Source organism: Poeciliopsis prolifica, unplaced genomic scaffold (assembly GCF_027474105.1).
Source record: "Poeciliopsis prolifica strain line A6 unplaced genomic scaffold, Auburn_PproV2 SCAFFOLD051, whole genome shotgun sequence".
NCBI lineage: Eukaryota > Metazoa > Chordata > Actinopteri > Cyprinodontiformes > Poeciliidae > Poeciliopsis > Poeciliopsis prolifica.
The window spans coordinates 1,101,271-1,126,541 of NW_026562426.1; the positions used below are offsets into that span (position 1 = coordinate 1,101,271).

A 25,271-nucleotide genomic window follows, 5' to 3' on the forward strand; every position below is an offset into this window, starting at 1 on the left:
AAAGCCTCTTCTCCATCGTCGACTCTCACTCCAGCCGGTCAATGTCTGGTCCGTCTCTGTCCCAGTTGTTTTGTTCTCCGTTAGGGGTGTCGTCCTCTCTATGTGGGGGCGAACCATGAGCGACAACAAAGGTGGAAAGTTAAGGTTTCCATTTGGGAGCTATTTTATAACCCACTGTTCTTGAGTTCGTCCATTTTCTTGTGGGAAATCTTTGCTTCAGGCTGCTCTCGTCACTTTAAGGTGACCTGTCGTCATTATGTCCTGCAGCTGGAAACCACAGATTTGGGTGCAGCCTACTCAAAATGCAGATTAAATCTGATTCAGAGTGCGAGGAGATCTTAAATACATAATTAACTGTGGTTGAAGTAATTCTGCAGTGAAGAGTGGACCAGAGGTTTCACACTTTGACCGTCAGTCCTGGGTAAATTAGATTTGGGATCAATTAGGGGCTAGTCGGGTTCAGATAGCTTTATCCCTTAATAAGTGATATGATATATGACAGCATTTTATTCTTTATTTACTCAAGTAATGTTTGTCAAATACTTCAACTTTGTTGAATGATCTGAGTCAAAATGTCTGACAAACAGCAAAAAACAGAAGGATGTGTTACTTTTACCATTGATGGAAGTCAAACCAAAACAGTCCTCTGCCTTCTCCCAGTGCTCCCAGTACTAACTGAAAACAACCAATCAGAGCCAAGAGGAGGGTTCCAGTGCTGTCAATCACCTCGTGTACATACTGCTCACTTCCTCCCTCACATGCTCTCTGCTCCTGTCAGTTGAGCCTGTTGTACATGATGCTAAGGCTGGTTATCAGAGCTGCCGATCATGGCGAATAAAAGTTATCTTGTAACAATGAGTTGTTTCTCTGTCTTTAGCACATTGAGCAGCACGAACACAAGGGTGATTGACAGTGCTAAGACCCTCCTCCAGGGTTCTGATTGGTTGCTTTTGACCGGGAGCGCTGCATTTCTTCAGAGGACCACAGCAACTCGGGGAGGAGATTGATTTTTACTTTTTTTTTTCACAGATTATGTGTCATGACTTGGCGACAGCTTTAACAAATGTGTAAAACAAAACATATTGCAGTAAAAGTTACATACCCCAACTTTAAATGAAAAGAATAAATAAATAAAGTCGATAAATTGTCAAATCAGAGCTTCTCACTTCCCTTTGTGCCCACACTGTTTCCATTGTCAGAGTAAGTCGAGGCCATTTCCGCTCAACACGTAAAGTCTCGTCCTCGACCTGTTTACTGAAGTCGCTATTACACTGGGAGAGTCTGAGCAGTGAAGAGTGAAGGATGCTGAAGTTTTATGTACTCCTGGTTCTTCTCTGCAGAGCTTGTAAGTCACTCCACTTACACATTCCTATTGCATCGTGACGGTAGCTTCTCCATACGGTGACGCTTTAAGGTATCCGTGAACCATTCTGCGGACTTTAACCCTCCGATCTTCACTTGCGTTTCAGACGGGGACGTGCTCTACGCTGACTCTGGAGGCAATGTGACTCTGCGTTGTGTCTACACCTCCAGTGCCTCCCATCTGAACTGGTACAAACAGGTTCCAGGAGAGCCGCCGCAGATCGTATCCTCTTTTTACAAACATCATGCCGACTCCAGGACCTTCCACAAGCAGTTTAAGGACAACAAGCGATTTTCAGTCCACACCGAGGAAGGGCTCTACAATCTGAAGATCTCCGATGTCCGAGACTCTGATTCTGCTCTGTACTACTGTGGCTACACCAGCGTCTCCATCACCGAGTTTAAGAACGGAACATTTTTATTGCTGAAAAGTAAGAGAAACTTGTTGCTTTCCGGAAGCTTTCTGCACTTATTTTGACCGTTTTTATTGACAGCCTTAGAACATCTCGCCTTAGATTCCAGCTGCAAGACTTTCCTCCGCCAGCCGGATTCCGTCTCTGCCCAACCAGGAGGCTCTGTGACTCTGAGCTGCACCATACTGACTGGAACCGTGAACGGAGGCCACAGCGTTCACTGGTTCAGGAAGAACTCGGAGGGATCCGGTTTGGGAACGTTGTACACAACGAAACGGAGCAGCGGTCCGTGTGCAAGGAGCCCAGAGGACGGTCCTGCTGTCCACCGCTGTGTGTACAGCTTACCGAGGAGGAACGTTACCATGTCTGATGCCGGGATGTACCACTGCGTTGTGGCTTCGTGTGGACAGATTCTATTCGGGCCAGGAACAATACTAAATGTGGGAGGTAAGTTTTAAGTTTGTTTCTTTTTTTTCCCCCAAAAAAATCTGCAAGAGTGCTTTATATTTTTTCTCAGAGAAACACCCTGACCCTGCGTTGATGCATGGAGGGGCTGCATCTCTGGCTGCGTCTCTGATCTTGAACATCATCCTGATGTTTGTCATTTGTCGACATTCCAGAAGAAAAATAAGTCATTCAGAAGGTACAACCAGTTTATATTTAGTAGGCGATTCATGTTTTTCTGATGATATCTGATGATATTTTTTTCTCTCTCTCATCAAGGATCACATCAAGATTCAGGAAATGCTGCTGACCCTCAGGTTAGCCATGAGTTAAGTCTGAGTTTGTGGACAGACTCCCAATATTTAGATCTGTTTTGTGTTGCAGGACGAAGTCTTAACTGCGATTCATTATGCAGCCCTGGATTTCAAACTGAAGCCAGATACAAAGAACAGACAGAAGAACCGAGAGGAGGAACCAGTTTACTCCAGAGTGAAACACTCCAACCAGAAGTGACTGAAGGTTTTAAACCCAACAGACTCTGCTGCACTTTGCTGTCTGAGATCTGTGGAGAAGCAAACAACAAAAACATGCACATTCTGGTTTGAACTGGAGATGGATCAGTCATAATGTGACTGGTTTTCTAAGCTCTTTTTTTTTTTTTTTATTTTGACCTACCTAAGAGATAACTTGGGCATCCCTGAAACATGCATTGAGCTTCTTATTGCGTCGGTACTGACGGCACTCAGGCAGAGGGTTTCAGGTTTTAATTTTAAATTTTTTTTTTACCTCAGTCAAGCTAATTGAAGCTTGCCTAGAACTGCCAATGTATAACCTTTTGGAAAAACACAACTTTTCATTTTTGCTTTTAAACCATTAAACTTTTTTTTTTTTTTTTACAAGAAAGGTGGACATATTAACTTTTACTGGATATTAAGATTAGGTATAACATTTGAAAAAATGTAGTACTCGTACTTCTAGTGTCTTTTTGTTGTGGAAATTCAATGTAATTTTTCCTAGAAACCCCCCAAAACAGACAGAAAAACTGGTAAAACCTGTGTTTCTTTTCATGTGCATATTTAAATGCATTGGTTGGAGCCTTTTCCAACTTCAGAAAGAGTTTTGTTTACACTGCTATTTTACTAAAAAATAAAAAGTCAAAGAAGGGACCACATGTGCAGCGTGTATAAAGTTGCTAAAGTGATTTTTTTGTTCCTGACCAAATAAAGTCGACTGAATATGGGATGATTTTTTTTTTATAGATTTGTTTTTTGTGTGCAAAGTCAGTTACTGTCAGCTTTGATGTTACATTTGCTTTCTGCTCAGTCAGATGGAACCACACAGACATGCCTGTCACTCAGCAGACCGCAGGGCACCGAGGTCAAAGTTCAGCATATTTCAGGTTTAACAGGATCGTATCTCCACCAAGTCGCAGAGATCGTGTTTTGCTGCTGTCGCATGCAAAACATGAGACAAATATTAACATTTACGCACTAAAAGAGCATTGTGATGAAGCGAAGGTTGCCATAGTGACTTTTCAGATAAAAGTACTTCAGTCGTGTCGATAATGTGACATTTTGAGCATTTGGCTGAGATATTTAGATGTGCAGTTAGGAAGTCAGCCAGCAGAGAGCAGTAAAAGTCCTTCCTCAACTGCTTCAGAAGTTAACACACATTGTAAGAGCATCCCTGAAACCTTAGGTGTTGTTGTGATGCAAGTCAGGCAAAATTAGCACGTGTAAAAAAAGATTAAAAATTCTGAATACAGGTGAAGCTTAAGATTTTCAGAATGCAACTGAGCATCGTCTCTGTTCAAAACATAGAAGGTGAACCTAGAGAGGGAAGAGCTTGCATGTGCTGCGGTTAGCTGACGTAGAAAGTTGTCTGTTGAAGGTTTTGAAGTTTCGCCACAACACACCACAGTTTCTGTGCTCGGTTTGTGTGAGGATTGCATTAAAACAAAAGCATTTTACAGTAAAGCTGGTAAATCAGCGAGGACATTGTTGTTTTGTTTGCACGCAGTGGTCAAATTTGAGCCAATTGGTCTCTTGGTAATGAAGTGTCGTTAATCTCCGGTTGGTGACTAATATAGCAAGCTTAATGGACTTCAAAAATACAACAGCAACAAACAAACAAACAGAAAAGGAGCTGCCAGCAGTGACCTCAGCCCCAGTGGTTCAGTCGGCCCCACCGCTCCTGACAGGATGTGTGCGGTTGTAGCTCGTCCTGCTTTCAACAGATCTGGGCCACTGGTTCTCCTCACGATCCATTCTTTGAGTTTTGCAGTAGAAACCAACACAGTAGTCATGTCTCTAGTGACAGAATAAACTAAAAAGATGACTTTGCACCACTGCTGCAGCTCATACAGACTATATATTGAAGTAGGAGGGTTTGTGGGCCCCTACAAACCCACAAACAAGGAGTTGGCAAAAGATGCTAACTCCTTGTTAGTAAAAGGAGTTAGCATCTCCCTGTATTCGAGCTGTTCTAATTTGGTTATCTTGTGACAGTTCAGTTGTGCTGCCGATGTGCCCAAGTGATGCCATTTGTTTCCATAGTTCAGCATCACAGAAACCCACAGACTACATATCTGGACAGAACTGACCCAAATGTACTTTAGTAAAACCACAAGCGCAGTGGAACAAGCAGCAGTCATGTTACCGCGAGGTGGTCTGCGCCTCTGACCCATTTTAGCCAACAGAAAGACAACTGTTGTGTAATGTGTGTGACAAATGAAGAAGCACAAAAAGGCTCTGAAACATCTTTTGCTTCATATTTGAAAATGTGTTTTGTTCCAAGTCAGTAATAATAGCTATTTTATTTGAGAGATTTTTTGTTTGTTTGTTTGATTTGGATTCTCCAACTTCATGTTCAGTGGCCCAAACCTGATCTCTGGTTCATGTTAGTCTAATGTAAGAGTACATCTTGACCCGGGTCCATACGATCCGCTCTTTTACTGGACTTGGAAAACTCTCATCAGGAACGCTTGTTGTCTTCAGCTTTGCTGATTCACCAGGATTAAGGATTTGAATCATTGTTTTGAATCAGGATTTAAGAGATGAGCCACAGCATGTATTGAAGATTTTGTTGGGTTTTGTGTAATCTTGATTTTTTTTTTTTCTTTACTGTTGGCAGGTGTTGCATATATTCCTGGCCTCAGTTAGCCAGAAATTGTATTGGGTTACTTATTTGTCTTTTTATTGGGTTCTCAATCTAAATCCTGTCTCCAAGGCCAACAATCCAGCAATATGTATTCCTTCTGAAATACCCTTTGAAGTTGAATATTTAATCAACATTCAGTCGTTCAGCTCTGCACAGACAGTAAGAACAAGCCAGTCATTTGGTTCAAGTCTATCAATCAATCATCCAAGGATCCAACAAAATATGGATGTCCTGTGTTTTTGAAATTTATGTTCCTAGAATTTCGTTGTCCTTTTCAGTGACAAAGTTGCGTAATGCCTCAGTTTTAGTTTTTATTATTTTTCCTACAAAAGTTCTTAGAGAATCTGCTCTGAGACCAGAGTACAACATGTACAGATGCTAACATGCAACCAGCGTCTACTTTTATATTGACAACCAGAAGTTGCTTTATGGTCTAAATGTCCCAAACCAAACCGGCTAGCTCGGCCAATCACAGCTGGTCTTTGCCTCTTGAGAGAATTTGTTCAGAGCAGAAAGAACAGCTCTAAAATGAAATCGTCAAATGTCTGTTTTGCTCTTCTGTAAAATCTGTGAGTATTGAAAACATTTTAAAACAAAATATTGTATTTGTCAGCTGAGTTTTAATCTGCGCTGTTTTTGTTTGCATTTGCGTTTTTTCACCTCATATCCATCTGTCACATACAGAGAGGAGACGTTGATGATCTCCATTATGCGAACTGGTCAGCGTTAGTGTGTTCTCCAGTGCAACGAGCAAAAAGAAATAAGAGTCTAAAAAATGACAGTAAAATAAATCCTGATGAAACTAAAGTTTGTTAGTTTGTCTTTTTTTTTCCACTCTGAGTTGATCAGCAACATGCTTCAGGATCTCTAAACCTCAACAAAGTACAGACACGGCAGAACTGCAGTGGTATCCAAAAGATATCTTCATAACAATAGCTTACTGTACATTTACTGTACACACTGCGGTAAAGGCGGTGTGACCTACGGTCAGGTAAGTTTCCAATGATGGAAACTAGTTCTTGCTGAGCGTAAGCACAACAAGGTTAGCATAAAGCCTCCAACCACAGTGACCTGTTTAAATGTGGTGTTAAAGGACCTGCTGTACCAGTTCGGTAACTGAGTCTGGCCTTGAAGAGTGAAGTTGGCTCAGTTATTCCTAATTGATAGGAAAAATCATTTCTGGTTGCACTTTGCTTCAAACTCATGTAGAAAGACAGCAAATATGACAAAAACTGAATCTTTTGCCAATATCAAAAATAGCATAACGTGTAAGTGGCCTCTACTTTGTTTGGTACTTTTTCCAGCCCAGAGGCCTCCAGAATATTTTATTCAGACATTCATGCAATGATGCTGCAGAGCCACATTTTTGCCATACAGACGGTGCTACTGGTACCAAAGATGGCAGGTGAAGTGTCCAAACACACAGCAGCTGAAATGCCAACTCTCCAGTTACAGGACAAACTAAAACAGTAACCTTCTGAACACTAACATTGCCCAATCACCCCAAAAACACACCACCAACACATGAAGCATCATGCTTTCAGGAAGCTTTTCTGAAAGCATGATGACTAAATGTAGAAAATGCTGAAACAAAAGGCTCAACACGCGGCACATGTTAGCTTCCCAGCAGAACAATGGTCAGAAACGTGCTGCCAGACCTTCAATGGAATTATTTTGCCCATAGTGAATCCATGTATGAGTGGCCCAGTCAAAGTCTATTTCGAGAATGTTTCTGGGGGTAGACTTGATTTTTTTTTTTCACACGTGATCTGTATGTAAATGATGAGGAAAAACTTGTAGAAAAATGAGGCACACCACTGAGGTCAGGAAGACAAGCAGGGTGACAACACCTTCTCTTTCAGCAGCCTGTTAGCGCTGACGTCTGATCTTATCCGTCTCTTTAAGTTCCCCCTTCCAAAGTCAGATTAGAAAATCCAAATGCATAAAAAAAAATCATTAAAAATATCAAGACATCATTAACAGATTTATGTTTCCAGCAACTTCACCGGATCTCTACTGGGTTTATAAATTGAACACTAAAAATACTCTGACTTGTTTTGGACACTAAATGTTTTTAGCATGAAAACTATCTACAGACACAGAACATGTGAGTGTTCTGACATTTATGGTGGGCCAATCATACACAGTCTTGTCTCTTGAAAGTGGAGCAACCAAAGAGATCGTATCAGTGAGGCAAAACCCCTTAAGCAAAATGGATCTTCCAGTATGTGCTGGCTATGCGATATGTCTGCTTTTGGGGAACCTGAGTAAGTTGCGTGGTGTTTTCTGTTCGACTCTAATGCGTTTCTACTCATCAACACTTACTATTCTTATGTGTTTCCTTTCCAGTGTTTGTGACAGGTCTGGCGCCATCATCGTCAGCTTTAGGTTTCGAAGCCGTCGATGTTGGCCGGAATGTGACTTTGAGATGCTCCTATCAGGAAAATTCTGCAATAGGCTTTTACTGGTACAAACAAAGTCCGGGACGGAAACCACAGCTGATGTCGGAATTCTTGAAACATGCTAGCAGAGTCTCTGTGAAAAGTCCGTTCAAAGACGATCCACGGTTCCAACCGGACACAGGCGTTGGCAAAAACAACTTGAAGATCTCAAATGTCCAAACATCAGACTCGGCTGTCTACTACTGTGTAAGTAGCCACTCTTTTGAGTTCGACTTCTTGGAGGGCATCACTATCCAGGTAAAGGACTCAGCATTAAACTTCCAAACGTCAGTCTACCAGTCAGAATTCCAAACCTTTCATCCGGGAGATTCTGCCACGCTGAACTGTACTGTCCACACTGGGATCTGGGGTGGAGAACACAGAGTTTACTGGCTAAAAGACTCTAACGAATCCAATCCGAGAATCATTTATGCGCAAGGGGACGGGAGAACCCAGTGTGAGATGAAACCGAACAGACAAGCTCACACCTGCGTGTACAACCTGCCGCTGGAGAACCTGAAAGCGTCTCACGCCGGGACATACTACTGCGCGGTCGCCTCGTGTGGATCCATCCTGTTTGGAAACGGGACCAAGCTGGACTACAACGGTAGCAGATCGTTTGGCAAACGCAACTTTGCGTGATGAGTTGAGGTGGTGGTGGGATCTCCTAACCTCTGTCTCCTTACAGAAAACCCGGGTTCTTCTGTCCTGCCGTACGTGTTGACAGGAACTTTGGCCTTCGTCGTCCTCCTGATGGGTCTGTTGGCGTACACATCCCACAAGCTGTACAAGATGGAGAAATGCAATCGTGAAGGTGTGTCATATACGTATGATACATGTTAGACCAAAGTGATGTGGTCAGGAGACAGGAAACTATTACTATTATTGAGCTAACCAGCAGACTTGACTGACCTTAAATAATAATAATAATCTGTTCTTTTTATATAATCACTTATATTATGGAATTCCACAATTCAGCTAAAAACCTGAGACTATAAATATTTTTGTTATAAAATATTTCTGATAACTGTGTCTAGACACTCATTCATCTACCAATAGTTCTGAGTCGACTGTCAGATCAAATACTTTTTATGCCCGTTAATAACTGACAATAACTGATTAACAAACCATTCATGTCTTCTCTATCTTTTCTTGTCATGGTTTCCTTTTTTTAAGAGGACCTAATTGCTGCCAAAGCAACTATTTAACCCTTTTAATCTTACCAAAAGGTTTGCAATGGTCATTTTTGATCTAGTACTTAAATGACGGCTTCATTTGACAACGAAACATTTCCCCTATTTAAACGGTGGATCTGAACTGGAAACTTGTATCGTTATGATGCATCTTGAGTGAAATGGCTTCTTCCTCACTGAGTGGCCTTCCAGCCCAGGAAATGTTTAATCTTATGTAGTAAGCCACAATGAGAAGATGAGAATAACAATAAAAAATAACCAGTTCATTAGTTTTGGTCCTCTAGATCTATGTTTATAGAAGCACTCTACCTGCTAGATAAAGTGTTTGAAATAGAAAACAAGAAAAAAATAAAACACTTCCCCCTTTTGTTTTTTATTGAAGCAGATCCTCCAGAGAGATCTTCTGCTGCTTCAGCTCCTAAAGCCCAAGTGAGTATTTTATCTCCAACTACAAATAAAGTCAAACAACAGATAACAAAGGTTGTTAAATTTCTTAAATAAAATTGGTGTTTGCAAAATGGCCTTGGCAGTTGGGAAAGTTCTCAACAGCCATAGTGAGAAAAAAAAAGACATTCTTTTACAAAGTTTTGTGCAATTTGTCACGAGATCTGTTCTGAAAACTGCCCTGTTCTGACAAGCAGGACTCTGTGGATGCGGGTCACCTCCACTACGCCACCGTCAGTGAGAAGAACGTTATCAGACCAGGAGCGCAGAGCGAAGCCGGCGATGCGTGCACGTACTCTACTCTGAAGCAGTAGAGACTAACGTGGCGAACGTGTGGTTTTCATTCATTTGAAAAAAATGTAAATAAATTAACAAAATCTGATCTCCTCCACAGCATCAAACAAATGCTGTCCATGTTTCTGATAAATGTGTGTTCATCACAGAACATTGTACAGTTAAAAACAAAACCACCTGCATTATGTATGGATGCAGCACGAGTCAAAATGTACCGAAGCGACTGGTGAGGTTGGCAAGTCTTCACAGGCCGTGCACGTTGGACCCCCCGCCCCCGGGCTATTTGTGGTCTCTGGCAGGAAGTCTCTGCAGATTCAAAGTGAGACTCTGACTGAAAATACAAGAAACTCAACCTGAGCGAAGACCAGTTTTTTGATAGGATTAAGAGTCAAGTTACAAATGTAATAAAGAAATATTATAGAAGTTGTTCAACGTTCCTGAAGTTTTCAGGCAACTGTTTATTTGTAACACTGATGTGCAAAGATGTGAAAAGGTTTTTAACCCCTTCCTTCCTGTTGTTGTTGCTGGATTTTTCTTTTATTTATGTTATTATTATTTTTAAGTCGGACAAAGATGATCTGAGTAAATGCAAGAGACAATTTCATTTACAATAAAATAAAATAAAACAACTAATCCTTTTGGTAAAACTGAGTTAGGGGACTTTGTTGCGTTTGGAAATATTTTGAATTTTATCATTCGAGCTGAGGTTTGTTCACTTCCTGGTCTTAAGAATCAAGAAACCTCCAAAGTGGGAGATTTCTTTTCAAATTTGCTGTGCAGAGAAATGATCGCATACTGAGCTGAAGAATCTTTTCAACTTCCTGTGCGGTCTACTTTTTGTAGATTAGATCTCAATATGGTTTTCGTGAGACTGATATGCATATTTATGAGCCTTTTGTTTCTTTGTTTTTTGCTGTTGTGGTTCCAGGGAGGAAATTGTTGCTTTGGTGCCATCAGGTGCAGCTTCTCGTCTTCTAAGTACCCAGAATAACAACAATAAAGGACCTCATGGTTTTGCACATCAGTAAATACCAAAGTGTCATTTAGTTAAAACGCACTGAACTGACATTAAACCTAAAATGTTGTAGATGAAAAAAAAAATCAAGGTGTCTGAAAACATACTTTTGCAATTTATGAAGTTTTTTTTATTTCATAAGTTTGACAGTGTTCAGATCTATCCTGAGCAACACTCTTCAGCCGGATTTGAGCGCCCCCTTGTGTTTGATAAAGTAACACAAGGGGGCTCATATTACTTAGCGCTAGACGTGCTAGGTGATATGTGTTTTATTTTGAAAAATAACAAAAGAATTAGGTTATGGTTGAGGAAATTGAGCAGTTTTAGAATAAAATGGTCAACTGTGACATGTATATTTTTTAAATAATTCTTTGAACTTGACACAAGCTTGATGTTATTCCACATGTAGACATTATGACCTTATGAACATATTTTGGTAACTTATTGATGAAAAATTTATTTTGTATGAATTTATTAATTTCTGTGTAAAATGTTTAATGGTTCATTAAAAAAAACTTGATCGAGGGACATGAAAATAATATTAATCTGTAGAAATGACCACTTGAGAATGCATTGCTCATTTTTTATCACCAATTATGAATTGTGCTTAAGATTTTGGTTGGTTGTGTTATAAATTAGTGGTTGACATGGGGATTTAACAGCAATCTGGTGGGGATCAAAGGATCATGTGAAGCCCGTGTACTTCCCATGTAGTTCATGTGTCAAAGGTCATTGGCCCTGACCTTTGACACAAAGCATGACGGATCCATATTTCCTTCTGTGTCAAATTCTGATCCTTCTGTCTGAATATCACTGCAAAAACCAGTTCTTGTCCACATGCTGTTGAGTCTGTGTAAGTTTCCTGTCTTTAGCTGACATCAGTGTGTGTGTGTGTTGTGCATTTAAAGACGGTGCTATATGGTTTGGTGGCAGCAAGTTGTTATTTGACCTTCTGTTGCCTCCATCATCTTCTACCAATTTGTAGATTCTCCTTACATTTCTCATCAGCTGTTGCTCACTGGATTTAAACTTCAACCAATGGCTATCCAAGAAAATAACACCAGATTCTGAATTACTCAGATGAACGTGTGTTGCTCCAACAACACTGCAGCTTAGTTGCACCTATTCCACTGTGAGATTTGATTGCTTCCCTCATCATAATGTTGTCATTCTCATCTAACAAAAGGGCTGCAGCCTCAGACACATGTCCACCAGGTCCGATGTGTTAGTTTTTTTGTTGGATGGACTTCAGTGAAATTTTTGACTCACTTAATTGTTTTGATTTTAGAAAATCTAAGACAAATTCAAACGTTTGCCCTTAAAGATTTTATTTTTTTAAGGAAAATTATAAACATGGTTTGCTATACATATAGAAATTATTAAAAGGTGTGACATTTACATGTATGAGGAGGGTTAGAAACTGTTTATTGCTAAAGGTTATAAGTTTGTAATATAGCTGTGCTCAGCTCCAATTGAATTTCAGTTTTGTTAAAAGTTTTTTTTTTAAAATAGTTTTAAAAATCTGTATAAAAATACTAACTCTCTCACCTAAAGATGCGCAGGACTAAACTTTTTTTGTCCACCTGACCGAACTGCTCATTTCTCTTTGTTTCTTTCTTTCTTTTTTTTCTGTATTTGAAAATTGAAATGGGAGGATCCTTTTTTAACTTTAGGCACTCGCGTTTTCTTTCAGGTCAGACTGCTGCTGCATGTGGCTGTGATAATGAGATCATGTTCCATTTGTAGCCACTCGGCAGGTGACTGAGTGCTTTTCATTCAACGAGGCGATTTCAGCAGGATGATGCTGTCAGAGGCTCTTTTCTGTCTCACATGTGTTTTCTTGTGGAACAAGGGTAAGCAACGCGTCGGCTATTAAACCACTTTATATCTGGCGGCCATTTTAACATTGAAATGTGACTTTCTCCTTTATTTTAGCCGAGATGAGTGATTTGGAGACATTTGTGGATCACAAGACGGGCTTTATATTGGCTGATGTTGGTGGCACCGTGACTCTGCAATGTTCTTTTGATGCAAAAGAAGCCACTTATTTCTGGTACAAACAGACCCTGGGAGAGAAACCACACCTGATCTCTGTGAGTTACAAATTAGAGGAAGGAGGTACTTTTTACGGGGCGTTCAAAGACAAACCACGATTCAGTCTGGAAACTGAACAGGGGAAGAGTCGGTTAAACATTTCCAATTTGCACCCGTCAGACACGGGAACATACTTCTGCGCAAGTTGCCTTTCGTTCCTGCTCAAGTTTGTGAAAGGTGTTACAGTCGTCGTGCAAGATTCAGCTGCGGGAGGCGAAGCTTTGGTCCACCAGGCGCCGTCTGAAACCGCACGGCCCGGAGACTCCGTGACTCTGAACTGTACGGTCCAAACTGGGAGCTGCCAGGAAGAACACAGAGCTTACTGGTTCAGACAGTCCTCAAAATACGATCCAGGGCTCCTTTATCTCCGTGGAGTCACGGCGGACCAATGTCTGATGAGTCCCGACACGCAGACTCACACCTGTCTGTACAAACTGCCAATGGAGAACATAAAAAAGTCTCACGCTGGGACATATTACTGCGCTGTTGCCTCCTGTGGACGGATAGTGTTTGGAAAGGGGATGAAATTGGATTTGGAAAGTGAGTTGTTTCACTGAATAATTTGGTATTTTCTTTTTGCTTATTTGCAAAAACAGAGAAGCTAAAACTTTGTGTTTTTGGTGTTCGGATCTGCAGGTGAGCCGAACTCGCTGGTGCATTTGATGTATTTCTTATGCGCAGCTTTGATTTTCACCATCGTCCTAAATGTTTTACTGGCCGCCAAACTGTACAAGAAACACAACAAAGACAGCTGCCAAACTCCAGGTACCTGCTGGCTTTGTATTCAGGTTAAACACATTTCCTCATTTAAAAAAAAGCCTTTGTCTTTCACAGTATTTCAAGGAAAGTCTTCGTCTTGTCCAGCTGCAGATGGAGAGGTAAATACAACCGAAGGCGTTGAATGAATGCCTAAACGCAAATCTCTTCGACATGTCCCGATGAGATAACTATGTTTTGAAGGAAAATTCGTTCATTATCTCTGATGTGTCCTGTTATCAGGAAGACATTCTCCATTACGCCGCTGTGAATGTCAACCAGCCCACCCGACCAAGAAGGCAGAAGAAAAGTCAAGAGACCGAATGTGTTTACTCCTCTGTGAAGCGTTAGAGATCGGGAAGATTTTTGTCTTAAATGTGTTTTAGTTGGCAAGTTTGGAGTTTAAGTAATTATGAATAATGAAACCGAGTTTTGATGCCCTTGACCTATTTCATCCCAAACTTTACATTCCTGTCTGATGTCTTGAGATGTTGCTTCAGTATTTCCATGTATTGTGGGAAATGCACCAGTTCTTCCACACTCATTCTTTAACGTTGGAACAGTACTGTGAGATTTGAAATCTTCTCTCATTTTACTCAAAAATAAAGCAGTTGCCGTGTGAGTAAACAAATCAGTGGCTGCTTTGAGCACGCGTGGAAAGGTTATTTAAAGACGACCCCAAAGTGATTCTCTGTACAGTTGTTCAGCCATTTACACGCTGATGGTGGCAAGATAGTGGATCGTTGCCACAGCAAGGGATGTTCTGACTGAAACAAGGCTGCGATGCACCAGCGCCACCAGGAGGAAAGGCAGGTGAAGTGTCCAACAGGAGGGTGGAGCAGGGATCAAACCAGCAACCTGCCAATGCTGAGGCAAACGCCTGCCACCATCAAGAAGCTTCGCAGAACCTGTTAAAAATGAAGCAAAGCAGCATTCTGTGAATATTTCTACTAATAAAGATATTTATCGGCAGTAATGTTCATTTATTAAGATGCTCTCCAATCTGCAAGTTTCTTTGAACAGACACGTTTTACCGATTTACCAAAATTCAGAAAATACCTTGCAGAACCTTTGACCATTATCTAAATATGTGTTAAAAATATATATACAATTTAACTTCTCCTGTATAAGTATAAAACAAAAATAAAATATCAGAATTTGTTTTACTTAGACACGTTTGCTGAATCTTTTATATATCTATGCATGTATGCAAAACAGATTTTTAAGTAAAATAAAACACAGAAGCATCTCATGATATACAAGTCAAATAAATCTAATGAACGTTTGTCGCACAGGGCCTGTATGTAGTTCAGTGGCTTTCCCTGACACTGATGTAGACCTTCGTCTCTGCAGAAATTTTTAAAGGACTTTAATGACTTCTGACAGCATCTCAACCGATCCTGTCATCACATCTTCCTGTCTGCTGCCCAGCATTAACAGCAGGCAGTTAACTGACTCCCTCCTCATCTCTGATTGGGTGGCAGCATCCAGTTCGCTCGAAAGAAAGTAGAACATGTTGAGAGAGATTGTATCAGTCCAGCGCAACCATTTAAACATGATGACTGCTCTGAAGATTTTCTATCTGCTCCTGGCAACACTTGGTATGTAATTACATTTCTTTCAATTTTTTAAATGGATTTTTAGCATTTTTAATAAGTTTGCAGCCACTTTTGATTTTCTTCTCAAACTTTCTCTTCGGCTCCTTCGGCAGCTGTGGTACTGTCGTCCCCTTTGGGTTTCAAGTCGGTTCACGTTGGCCGGAACGTGACCTTGAAATGTTTCCTCCAAGGCAAGAGCGGACTGATCTTTTACTGGTTCAAAAAAAGCGCGGGGAAAAAAGCCCAGCTCATGTCCGAGTTCTACAAACACAAACGGGACGGCTCTCCTCGCAGCGACCTGATCACCAGCGATCCACGATTCGAACTGGAACCCGGCGGCAGCGGATTCCACCTGAAGATACTGAGCGTGCGGGTGACGGACTCGGCTACTTACTACTGTGTCAGCCTGTCTTCTCACTCGTTTGAGTTCTTGGAGGGCGTTACCGTCCACGTGGAAGGCTCCGGCTCCGAGACGAGCCACTGCGCGTTTCGAAATGGGACGCACGACGGAAAGCACGGCTTTTACTGGTTCAGAGGCTCCGGAGACTCGTTCCCGAAATTGATGTACACCCACAAAAGCAGCGACGATTTGAGTGACGAGGAAGCAAACACGAAAGCACACAGCTGTGTGTACGACCTGCCGCTGAATGGCCTGGATGAAGCGTCTCACGCTGTGGACTACCACTGCGCCGTCGCCTCATGCGGACGGATGATGCTCGGAAACACAACCAACCTGGACTTAACCCGTGAGTACCGATATCGTAGTTTCTAAATTAAGCCTATAAAATCGTTTCAACTTGTCCTTTCAAAATAAAAGACAGATATTGTCTTCTTCTATGCAGATGACTCAGTTATCATTGTTTGGAGTGCAGCCTGTGTGTTCACCTCTGCCCTCAGTCTCTCACTGGCTTTGTCAGTGTGCAGAATCACCAAGAAAACAAAAGGCATATCTTTAGGTAACGCAGTTTTCAAATGTTTTTGATTTCACTTGTAGATTTCTTTTATTATTAATAATTGATGTTGTCGTTAATCATTTCCTTTGTCACAAGCAGAGTCCCGACCAAAGCGCAACGTGAAGGTGAATTGACCTTTAACATTGAAGCTTCATCCAGTGACAGTCTTCCTGCACTTTGCAGCGACTACACACACTTTTTGTCTTTGCAGAGCGGAGAGAGGAGCTGTCGCACTGCCGTAGCCATGGCGACCAACAGATCGATGAGACAGAAGGACGGAGTCTGGAGTGAATGTGTTTACCGCAGATATTAAAAGGCGGACATTTCCGTGTTCGTGTCTCTGAAGATGCAATACGGAGTTTGTGTTAGAGGTGTGAGGTTTTCATTTTGTATTTCCATTGATACTGTTATCGACGCCTGAAGCTCACTGGTTACAGAATGAACTCCTGCTTCTTGAAAACCTGAGATGTGCAGAGACCTTTAATTCAGGGCTGAAAAGATTTCGGTGTGCTGATCTAACAATCCGACTTAAGAACATTTGGTTCTTCCATGTCTTTGATATCTGTATTTTAACAATATTCTTTCAGTGCAATCCCTTTGCGCTTATTTTTTTGGATGTCCTGAAAAGCATTTTGAAATGATTTCTCTTTGAATGATGCTGCACGAATAAACTTGCCTTTCCTTCGCGGGTTTTCCTTGCAACATTTGTTTTTGCCGGTCGTTTTTATTCATCCCACTTGAAAAAAGTGACGTGAATGAGAGGACGGCTGTGTGAGAAGGGAAAGGTTTGTTTCTTTACTGGATGACTATCACAATAAATCCATCCAAATAAAGCATAAGATACAAATTGTGACTGATCATTGCGTTTCTCAGAGAGAATATGTCTTCCCAGTGCTTTCAGTTGTCATGGAAATAGAGCCGTTGTGCTTTTTCTCTACACTGTTTGTTGAATGAGTCAGCAATCGTTTCTGTGTAACCCTGATAAGGTCTGTCTATAGACTTACTGGCTTCTTTTTTGTTATTAATGCCATTAATTGAGAGTAAATGACATAGAATATATAACATAGCTAACACTGATTCTGTTTTAACGTGTTCCTTGTAGTTTCTCATTGTACTCAGTATGGATCAATCATCAATAAGTGCTATCAAAGAAATTATTTTGAGAGTTGGCAAAGAAAAATCTGGAGTCAGCCATAAATCCTGTCTAGAGGTCAACAGACCTGCGATTAGAAGCACATGATGGTTTTTCATCAACCAAAAATGTAAACTGTTGCTTTCACCTAATCTGCCATCAGTAAAATGGAGGCGGAGCAACGAGAGTCGAGGCGTTTTGGAGATAAGCATCTGTTTTACCTTCACGGGGATCAAAAGTAGAGATAAGCTATTCAGAACACCTGCTGTCCTAGATGTTTCTATGTCTGCGGTTGACAGGCTGCCTCAGCATCAGTCCTGAGATGTTCCGCTTTTTTGATGCTGACTGTAAATGTGCAGCACTGGATCGCTTCATCAATGCTTTGAAAAGAAATCGTTGGCTTTCAAAGTTTGGAGAAATCAATGCAACAGCTGGTGCTGAATGATCAGCTCCTAAAATTCAAATGTCAACAACAAGGTGAGGTTTAATTGGTTAAAAAAATAAAATAAATAAATGCTTGAGAATATTTTCTTTGGAACATGTTGCCCACGGAACGACATAACATAAGGTATGATGGGCCTTCATTTGTCTCAATTGAAAATGAAGCTAAAATCAAAGTTTTAATCAACTAAGAAACTGAGAGAAAAAAATCTCCAGACGCAATTAGCTTGTAAAGAAATATTCCGACTATTCATTGGAACTGAAATTAACTAAAGGGTTGAATAATTGTAGTTTTGGTGGTAAACATTTCCACCCTATGTATTTCTCTTGCTTGTTTCACACTGAAACCCTTAAACGTCCCATTTTGCTGCCCTAACCACAACAGTCTGAGTCATTCAGTCGCTTTAAATAACCTCTTTTGTTTTTCTTGTTTCCTCAGGAATCGACAGATTGTGCTTTTTGAACCAATCAGAGCTGAAAGATGTGGCAGAATGTAGAACATCCTGGTGTCAGTAAGTCTGCATGCTAACTCTCTGCCACTTCAGTAGGCTTGACTGCTGCAAATAAGTGGAAGTACTGAAGCAGATGTGAAGATGGTTTTCTTTGTCGCCGTGCTCCTGCTCTGTTATCTGTGTGAGTACAAGCAAAAAAATATATATATATAATAAAACATAGATTAGGAAATCTTTCTTTCTCCCTGTGTGGTGCACAAACACGATAATCTTGTGTGTTTTGTTACAGGTGAAGCAGAGCTCAGTGACGTCTCTCAGCCCGTTTCGGCACGAACACTTAAGCTCGGAGAATCGGTGACCATCGAATGCGTCTTAAAGAATATCACTGATAATAGAGTGTGGTACAAACTGACAGCAGACAGAAGACTGCAGGTGGTCGCAACTTATTCTTCTCTCTACAAATGGAGTGTGGTCGATGATGAGCTGAAACATCGCTACTCAGTCTATTCCGTTGGGATCAATAATCACCTGACCATATCTGCAGCGTCTTGGGATGATGCTGGAACTTACTTCTGTGGAGTTTTGCGACTACATTACATCCAGTTTGGGTCGGGAACCTTGTTGATGCTACAAGGTATTCAGTCTATTCCCACATCGATTTAGTTTTAGTTTGCACCCATAAATGGCTCGTCTGAACACGACTGATTTGGTTTTGTTTCCTCCAAGGCGTGAAGCTGAACCACTTTGTTATCCAGCCGCCGAAATCCCAGTCGGTCGGGTCAGAGGTCGCCGCGCCTTTCAGCTGCACTTTCAGCGCCGCTCAGTGCACAGCGGAGGAGACCGGCGTGATGTGGCTGAAGACCTGTCAGCGTTCCGCTCCGGAAGTCATTCACGTGTCTGGGAAAACAAACGGTTCCTGTAAGAGAACCGAGCGCGGAGGAACGACCTGCGTTCACAAGCTCCTCATCAGAGACGTCGACTCTGACGGAGGTGGAACCGACTACTGCGCCGCCGCCGTGTGCGGATGGACGCAGTTTGGAAATGTGACCACGGTTTTTGACAGTAAGAGATTCACAAGATATACATCATGTGTATGACAAGATTGATTTGGTTTTATGTGGAAAACACATAAAAAAAGAGTCAAATAACATACAATGAAATAGGCGCTCAATGTAAAATTAAACATAAATGGTTTAACAGCCAAGTCTCTATCAAGCGGTGCACTTCAAATTGGTTTAATGACAAAAAAGAAATTCTAGAAATTTACAAATCCCATCTAATCTTTGAACAATACAGCATAATTTAAAAATGTATTTATTTCGGCTTGACCAATGAAATGCAAAGATTTATTGCACACAAAGATTTATATGCATTGAATTTGATGATCCGGGCCCACAGATCAGAATCAAAAATCAAGTTTTATTCCATATAACATTTCTGATAAAAAGGAGACATAAAGTATGTTATGTCCACATCAGGACCTGCACATTAGGAAGACGTCGCAGTTTTCCAACAGACAGTGACACAACCTATAAGAAGGTTAAGTCACAGTTAACCATTGTGAACCAGCTGCCTGCTCACACATTTTAATTCAAAATTAGATAAAATCAAAAGTCTGGTAAACAAAAGAAAAAAGTTCACAAACAACATGACAGCAAAACACGTCCAAGAGATGTCGAGAGAAGTTATAACTGAGCGCAGAAAACCAATAGAATTAGCCTCAGTTACTGTAATTAATAACCATAACAACATATTTCACTAAAAATGTGTGAGAGTATTTCAAATTTGCGCTATTTCACCACAATTTCTCCTGGCTGAAATGTCTTATCTTTTCAATGACGCTCTGATTTATTCACACTCACATTTATCCACTGCGTGTCCTTCTGTTTGAAGGTGGACTGAACCCAGCTGTTGCTGCACTGGTGACATCAAACATCATTTTTGGAGTCACGACTCTCCTCCTGTCCTGGCTGCTTTGTAGATCCCGGAGAAAAGCTTCTGCTGGTGTGTGAAACTCCGTGCAAAATCACATAAATGTTACTTTTGCATTGAGTTGAGTTGATCTGAGGTTTTCTTTTAAATTGTTCTCCAGGGGCCCCTGGAAGAACTTCAGTTGATCAGGTGAGCTCATCGTTTCAACGTTATGCTGTATGCAAATTTGGATGATTGTTTCATGCAACCGCCTCTCACAGAGTGAAGAATCCGTCATCTATTCGAATGTGTCTTCGCTCCGCCGATCGTCCGCAGTGACGTACAGTGGAGTGGTTTATTCTGACATTAGAAGATGAAGAACAGAACCATCTTGGACTAAAGACAAAGCAGAAATACAGAGTATTGTTGAATAAATGTCTTTAAATAATTTATTGTATAATAACATTAATACTAAAGCATAACTTACTGAGGTAGCAAAGGGAAAATCAAGAATGCAATAGAGATGGTGATATTTAAATATCTGTTGTGTGTTTTTTTTTTTTTTTGGAGAAAACAATCTGAAAAATGATTTATTTCCCTTCATGATGTATAAGGACTGGATAGCTCTGAAGGTTTTTGTTTTCTGATATTTGTTTCATTTCTTACAAGCTGATTGTTCAATAAACACTTATTGATGGATTTGCATTTAACCTTTTCATTAAAGACATACACAGTGAATTATGTTTTATGTTTTAAATACTGTTTACTGAATTATAACTCAGCAGTCTCTGTGGCGCAATCGGTTAGCGCATTCGGCTGTTAACTGAAAGGTTGGTGGTTCGAGCCCACTCAGGGACGTTTGTCTTTATTCCAGGAAAGGCAGTGGATGTTGCCATGCTGATCATCTCCTTAAGGTGGATGACATTCATTGTCTCGGCTTTTGAAAGACTCGCTTCAGTACATCTTCGCTGCAAGGAAAAGACATAGACCAAAGGCAACTTTTGGACTGCTTTATCTTTTGACCTTCGAACTGTGGTAGGTACTGTATAGAAATCTAGTCTGTGTGGCAAGAAACATGTGGCGCAAACAGTGTTTGAGGTTGAAGCAATTTTTCATCATCGGCCATGATGAAGTGGCCCTTGCAGTGCTGCAAGGGCCACTTGCAGCACTGCAGCAACTCCGTCTCTGTGGCGCAATCGGTTAGCGCATTCGGCTGTTAACTGAAAGGTTGGTGGTTCAAGCCCACCCAGGGACGTGCATATTTATTCTAGAAAGGGAAACATAATTGCCATAGCAGATCTTAACCTCAGCATAGGTTTTTCAACTAGTTTCTGTTTTCTCTGCAGCAACTGAACTTACTTGCAGAGCCCCATTCAAAAGCAAACCTTCCTTTCCTATCTGGTGAAGTCTGACTCCTTCAATCTGCATTCCCTGGGATTTCAAAGTGAGCTTGTGACGTTGCACGCGTAATGATGACATTTCATGCTCCATGGCCAAATCTTTAAAAATAATCTTACATTTTCTCATCATAAAGTTTTTTTTAGCCCGATTTCTTGAACTTTCAGAAAATATGTCAAATCTTTTTTTTTTTTTTTTTTTTTTTTTTTTTATTTACATACACTTATCCCCAGTCATGTTTATGACAAAATCATAAACATGACATAACACCTGTCATGAAAATGAGTAAGTTTTCATGAATTCATTTGGGAAATCCTGACACTTTTAATACAAAGTTGACATTATTCAAAATTTCTTTGCTATGACATCTTGACATTAACCAAGAAATCATGATCTGACATAAATCAGAAAAGGTTAAGCGTCTATAACAAAAGGTTCGTTTGATGTTTTGTAACTGAACTGTTTGCGTTGCCACAAGTCACAGGAAAACGGGTCTGAAAGTTCAGTCAGGTTAATTTTACATTTGATGTGAAAACTTGAAGCAGCTGATAGAACTTTTTACAGGAATGTTGCATAGTGATGAAACTGGACATGAGATTGAAAGTCTGTCATCTGCAGTTCAGATTCTACAAAGAACATTTAATATTTAAATTATAAAAGTGTTTTTTCTATTGCTTTTTTTGATGCAATATTTTTCATATTTCTTTATGTGACCGGACACTTCCTGTGGCGATCTGTTGTATTGTGAAAATCAACCATTGTATAGTGGAAACTACGGTGAAAGTGACAGAAGAGGTCAAACGTACATGACAAACCCACAGCATCCCCACCACTTGGTATTTAGTCTTTTTTGTTGTCTTTTTTTTTGCTTTATGATAATTTCAGAAAGTCTAAATAAACACGACGGTGAAGTCTAGTGCATTACTTTCAACTGTGGTAAAGACTGCATAGAAATCTAGTTTGTTTGGAAACTAGATTCCAAAACCTAATATATTGTAGGTGTGATGACTCCTTTCCAGGACCACCTACAGCACCTCTGTCTCTGTGGCGCAATCGGTTAGCGCATTTGGCTGTTAACCGAAAGGTTGGTGGTTCGAGCCCACCCAGGGACGTGTGTCTTTATTCCAGAAAAGACAGTGGATGTTTCCCGGTTCATTATCATTGTTAGTTGGACAACATTTGCCAATCTTTGTCTCTGCGTTTGAAAGACTTGCTTCAGTTGGTCTTTGCTGCAAGAGAAAGACATTGACCAAAGGCAACTTTTGGATTGCTTTATCTTTTGACCTTCGAACTGTGGTAAGTACTGTATAGAAATCTAGTCTGTGTGGCAAGAAACATGTGGCGCAAACAGTGTTTGAGGTTGAAGCAATTTTTCATCATTGAACCAATGAACTCTTTCTTTTGCCACAGTTATTGTATTGGATTTGACAAGCAAGGCTTCGATGTTGCAGGTGTGATGCCTCCATGCCAGGACCACCTGCAGAACTGTAGCACCTCCGTCTCTGTGGCGCAATCGGTTAGCGCATTCGGCTGTTAACTGAAAGGTTGGTGGTTCGAGCCCACCCAGGGACGTGTGTCTTTATTCTAGGAAAGCAATGGATGTTTCCTGCCTGCTCAGCACTGTTTGTTGGACAACATTTGCCATTCTTGGTCTCAGCTTTTGAGAGACTCGTTTCAGTACGTCTTCGCTGCAAGGAAAAGACATTGACCAAAGGCAACTTTTGGATTGTTCGATCTTTTGACCTTCCAACTGTATTTAAATATCATGATGTATCAGTTGATATAAATGATGACCTTACTGTTTTTCTTCAAAGTGCAAAGAAAAAGGGGGAGTTTCAGGTTTTAACTGCTCTGTTTAACAAAGTAAAAATAATATTTATTTCCTTTGTCTCTCTTTTTTTTTTGGCCTCAAAGTAATATTTAAACGAAATGTAAATGTTGAAATGGTTGTTGAGCGGATACTAGCAGAACACCCCACCTCCTGACAGTGAAATCATTGCAACTGGAGCTCAGTTCAGTCCATTCAGGGTCTGTCTGTGATCACGATGGGAAACTTCAGCTTGATACTCGCTTCACTCTGCAGCCTCAGTAAGTACACCTACATGTCTTTTCTCAGCACCTTCACTGGCTCGCTGCACTGCAATCCACCGTTTCACATTCATTGTTTTGAGCTCAACAGAAAGCATACAGATTTTACATTTTTAAAAATTTGTTTTTTTCAGGTTGGGTTTCAGGTTCCCTGTTTCAAACTGTGACCTTCCGACCCGACGGAGACGTCACTCTGAGATGCGCCAACCTCAGCCAGGCTGCCGGTCACATTTTCTGGTTCAAGCTGGCCGACGGACTCAACGTGAGCCGGATCTCGTCCATGTCCACCTCCGACTCAGTTCCCTCGTTGCACGATAAATTTCAGCGGGGCAAATTTACCATGAGATCCAACGTCACAGACGTATTTCTGGACATTAGACGGGTGGAGGTGAACGACTCTGGATTATATTTCTGTGGGTTTTATGCTGAGCGTTTGCCTGCAGTCTTCGCCGCAACATATTTACACGTCGAAGGTGAGATTGTGATCCCTCGTATTTCAAGTGACTTGCTAAATACTGAATCCTGAAGTATTTTCTATTGTTTTCTAGTCAGTCTTTTACATCACATTGAAGAACCAGGTAACCTGCTAAATTGGATCCTGGGTGGTGTAGTCATTTTTCTTGCTATGGTCATCATCAGTTTGGCTGTCAAAATCAAGACTTTGCATACAGGTATAAATATTTTAATTGCAACTGGAAAGTGATGTAAAAATGCCGACAGTATTAAGAGTTGTGGTTGTTTCCAGCTCCAACACAGAGAAATAACGCACAACACTCTGAGGTATTTGAAACAAGTGATATTTTTGCTCAATTAAACCCGTTCCACAGGTTTCCCAGTTGGTGACTGTCGGTTCTTTAATTTTTCAGAATTTGGACTCTTGCACCCAGAACTACGCAGCGCTGAGTTTCCCTCCAAAAGCAAAGAGCAACAGAAGACCAGCAGCAGAAAAAGAGAAGGAGTCATGTGTTCTGTATGCTGCTACAAGATAGACTCACCATGAGAAACAGAAAATGATAGTACAAAAAAGATTTGTGAAGTTCATTTTTTGCAGTTTTTTGTTTTGTTACAAAAGGTTTCTGTTCATTGATTTTGAAAGTTGTAAGAAACGACTACAGGAAACCAAATAAAGCTTTTTGAATCTAGGTGAAGAGGTGAGGTAGAGTAACGCTGGTACATGGAGGCAAAAGGTCCTTTAGTCGCGTCACTGCTTGTTTCCACTGTGGTGACGGCAGATGAGAAAAACAAAATACCACAAAGTCTGCTTGAAGCTGCCTGCATCAGAGCAGCACTGCCTTTCAATTTATAAAGAATGAAATCTGTAAATATTTAAGTATCGTTTTTTTGTTGTTTTTTTTTATGGCAGCCATTCTAATTAAACAGTGTTTCACAAACCTGATCTTCTGATCCAGTGTTTTTTTTTTTTTTTAATAACTGAAAAGCAGAGCCTTACAGTACAGCTTTCCTCGATGCACCATGAGTTCAATCACAGATTCACTGATGGATTTCTGATATCTGAGTGTGACATGCATCACACCAAAGGAGCAACAACTCTTGATGGAGGATTACCAGGAGCTGAAGCACATCATACTTAAACTGCAATAGCAAACAATAGAGTGGACTTGTAATTACCATAAAATGTCATTTCCTTGCCATTGGTCTTATATCAAACTATTGTTTTTGTTA

At 40.8% G+C, this 25,271-nt stretch overlaps 5 protein-coding genes and 4 non-coding genes across 10 annotated transcripts; all 9 read left to right on the forward strand.

The window, feature by feature from the left end:
- Positions 1 to 115: 115 nt before the first annotated feature.
- On the forward strand, positions 116 to 2,732 carry LOC129378293 (uncharacterized). The gene is made up of 4 exons (XM_055058600.1): positions 116 to 131; positions 1,470 to 1,793; positions 1,878 to 2,222; positions 2,635 to 2,732. The coding sequence occupies exons 1-4, from the start codon at positions 116 to 118 to the stop codon at positions 2,730 to 2,732; spliced, it is 783 nt and encodes a 260-aa protein (XP_054914575.1).
- Positions 2,733 to 7,595: 4,863 nt separating this feature from the next.
- Positions 7,596 to 9,770, forward strand: LOC129378294 (uncharacterized). Its single transcript, XM_055058601.1, has 5 exons — positions 7,596 to 7,645; positions 7,728 to 8,426; positions 8,508 to 8,633; positions 9,398 to 9,441; positions 9,654 to 9,770. Coding segments are annotated over exons 1-5 (987 nt in total). The 5' UTR covers positions 7,596 to 7,644.
- A 2,722-nt stretch (positions 9,771 to 12,492) lies between these two features.
- On the forward strand, positions 12,493 to 14,640 carry LOC129378200 (uncharacterized). Of its 2 annotated transcripts, XM_055058498.1 has the most exons (5): positions 12,493 to 12,618; positions 12,701 to 13,399; positions 13,496 to 13,624; positions 13,694 to 13,737; positions 13,859 to 14,640. In XM_055058498.1, the coding sequence occupies exons 1-5, from the start codon at positions 12,564 to 12,566 to the stop codon at positions 13,964 to 13,966; spliced, it is 1,035 nt and encodes a 344-aa protein (XP_054914473.1). In that variant the 5' UTR covers positions 12,493 to 12,563; the 3' UTR covers positions 13,967 to 14,640. The 2 variants fall into 2 exon arrangements, with proteins under 2 accessions (XP_054914473.1, XP_054914472.1); XM_055058497.1 differs by having other exon boundaries at positions 13,496 to 13,737.
- A 488-nt stretch (positions 14,641 to 15,128) lies between these two features.
- LOC129378295 (uncharacterized) lies at positions 15,129 to 24,910 on the forward strand. Its single transcript, XM_055058603.1, has 12 exons — positions 15,129 to 15,216; positions 15,327 to 15,959; positions 16,056 to 16,169; positions 16,266 to 16,291; positions 16,378 to 16,459; positions 18,481 to 18,825; positions 18,918 to 19,253; positions 23,514 to 23,588; positions 23,723 to 24,061; positions 24,137 to 24,259; positions 24,334 to 24,368; positions 24,455 to 24,910. Exons 1-12 carry the CDS (start codon positions 15,129 to 15,131, stop codon positions 24,575 to 24,577), a joined length of 2,319 nt encoding a protein of 772 aa, XP_054914578.1. The 3' UTR covers positions 24,578 to 24,910.
- LOC129378207 (uncharacterized) lies at positions 18,180 to 20,615 on the forward strand. The gene is made up of 6 exons (XM_055058505.1): positions 18,180 to 18,372; positions 18,481 to 18,825; positions 18,918 to 19,253; positions 20,085 to 20,195; positions 20,284 to 20,312; positions 20,384 to 20,615. Exons 1-6 carry the CDS (start codon positions 18,333 to 18,335, stop codon positions 20,477 to 20,479), a joined length of 957 nt encoding a protein of 318 aa, XP_054914480.1. The 5' UTR covers positions 18,180 to 18,332; the 3' UTR covers positions 20,480 to 20,615.
- trnan-guu (transfer RNA asparagine (anticodon GUU)) lies at positions 20,887 to 20,960 on the forward strand. The gene has a single exon. It is a non-coding gene; the product is annotated as a tRNA-Asn (tRNA).
- On the forward strand, positions 21,284 to 21,357 carry trnan-guu (transfer RNA asparagine (anticodon GUU)). Its single transcript has one exon. It is a non-coding gene; the product is annotated as a tRNA-Asn (tRNA).
- On the forward strand, positions 22,539 to 22,612 carry trnan-guu (transfer RNA asparagine (anticodon GUU)). Its single transcript has one exon. It is a non-coding gene; the product is annotated as a tRNA-Asn (tRNA).
- Positions 22,999 to 23,072, forward strand: trnan-guu (transfer RNA asparagine (anticodon GUU)). Its single transcript has one exon. It is a non-coding gene; the product is annotated as a tRNA-Asn (tRNA).
- Positions 24,911 to 25,271: the final 361 nt, after the last annotated feature.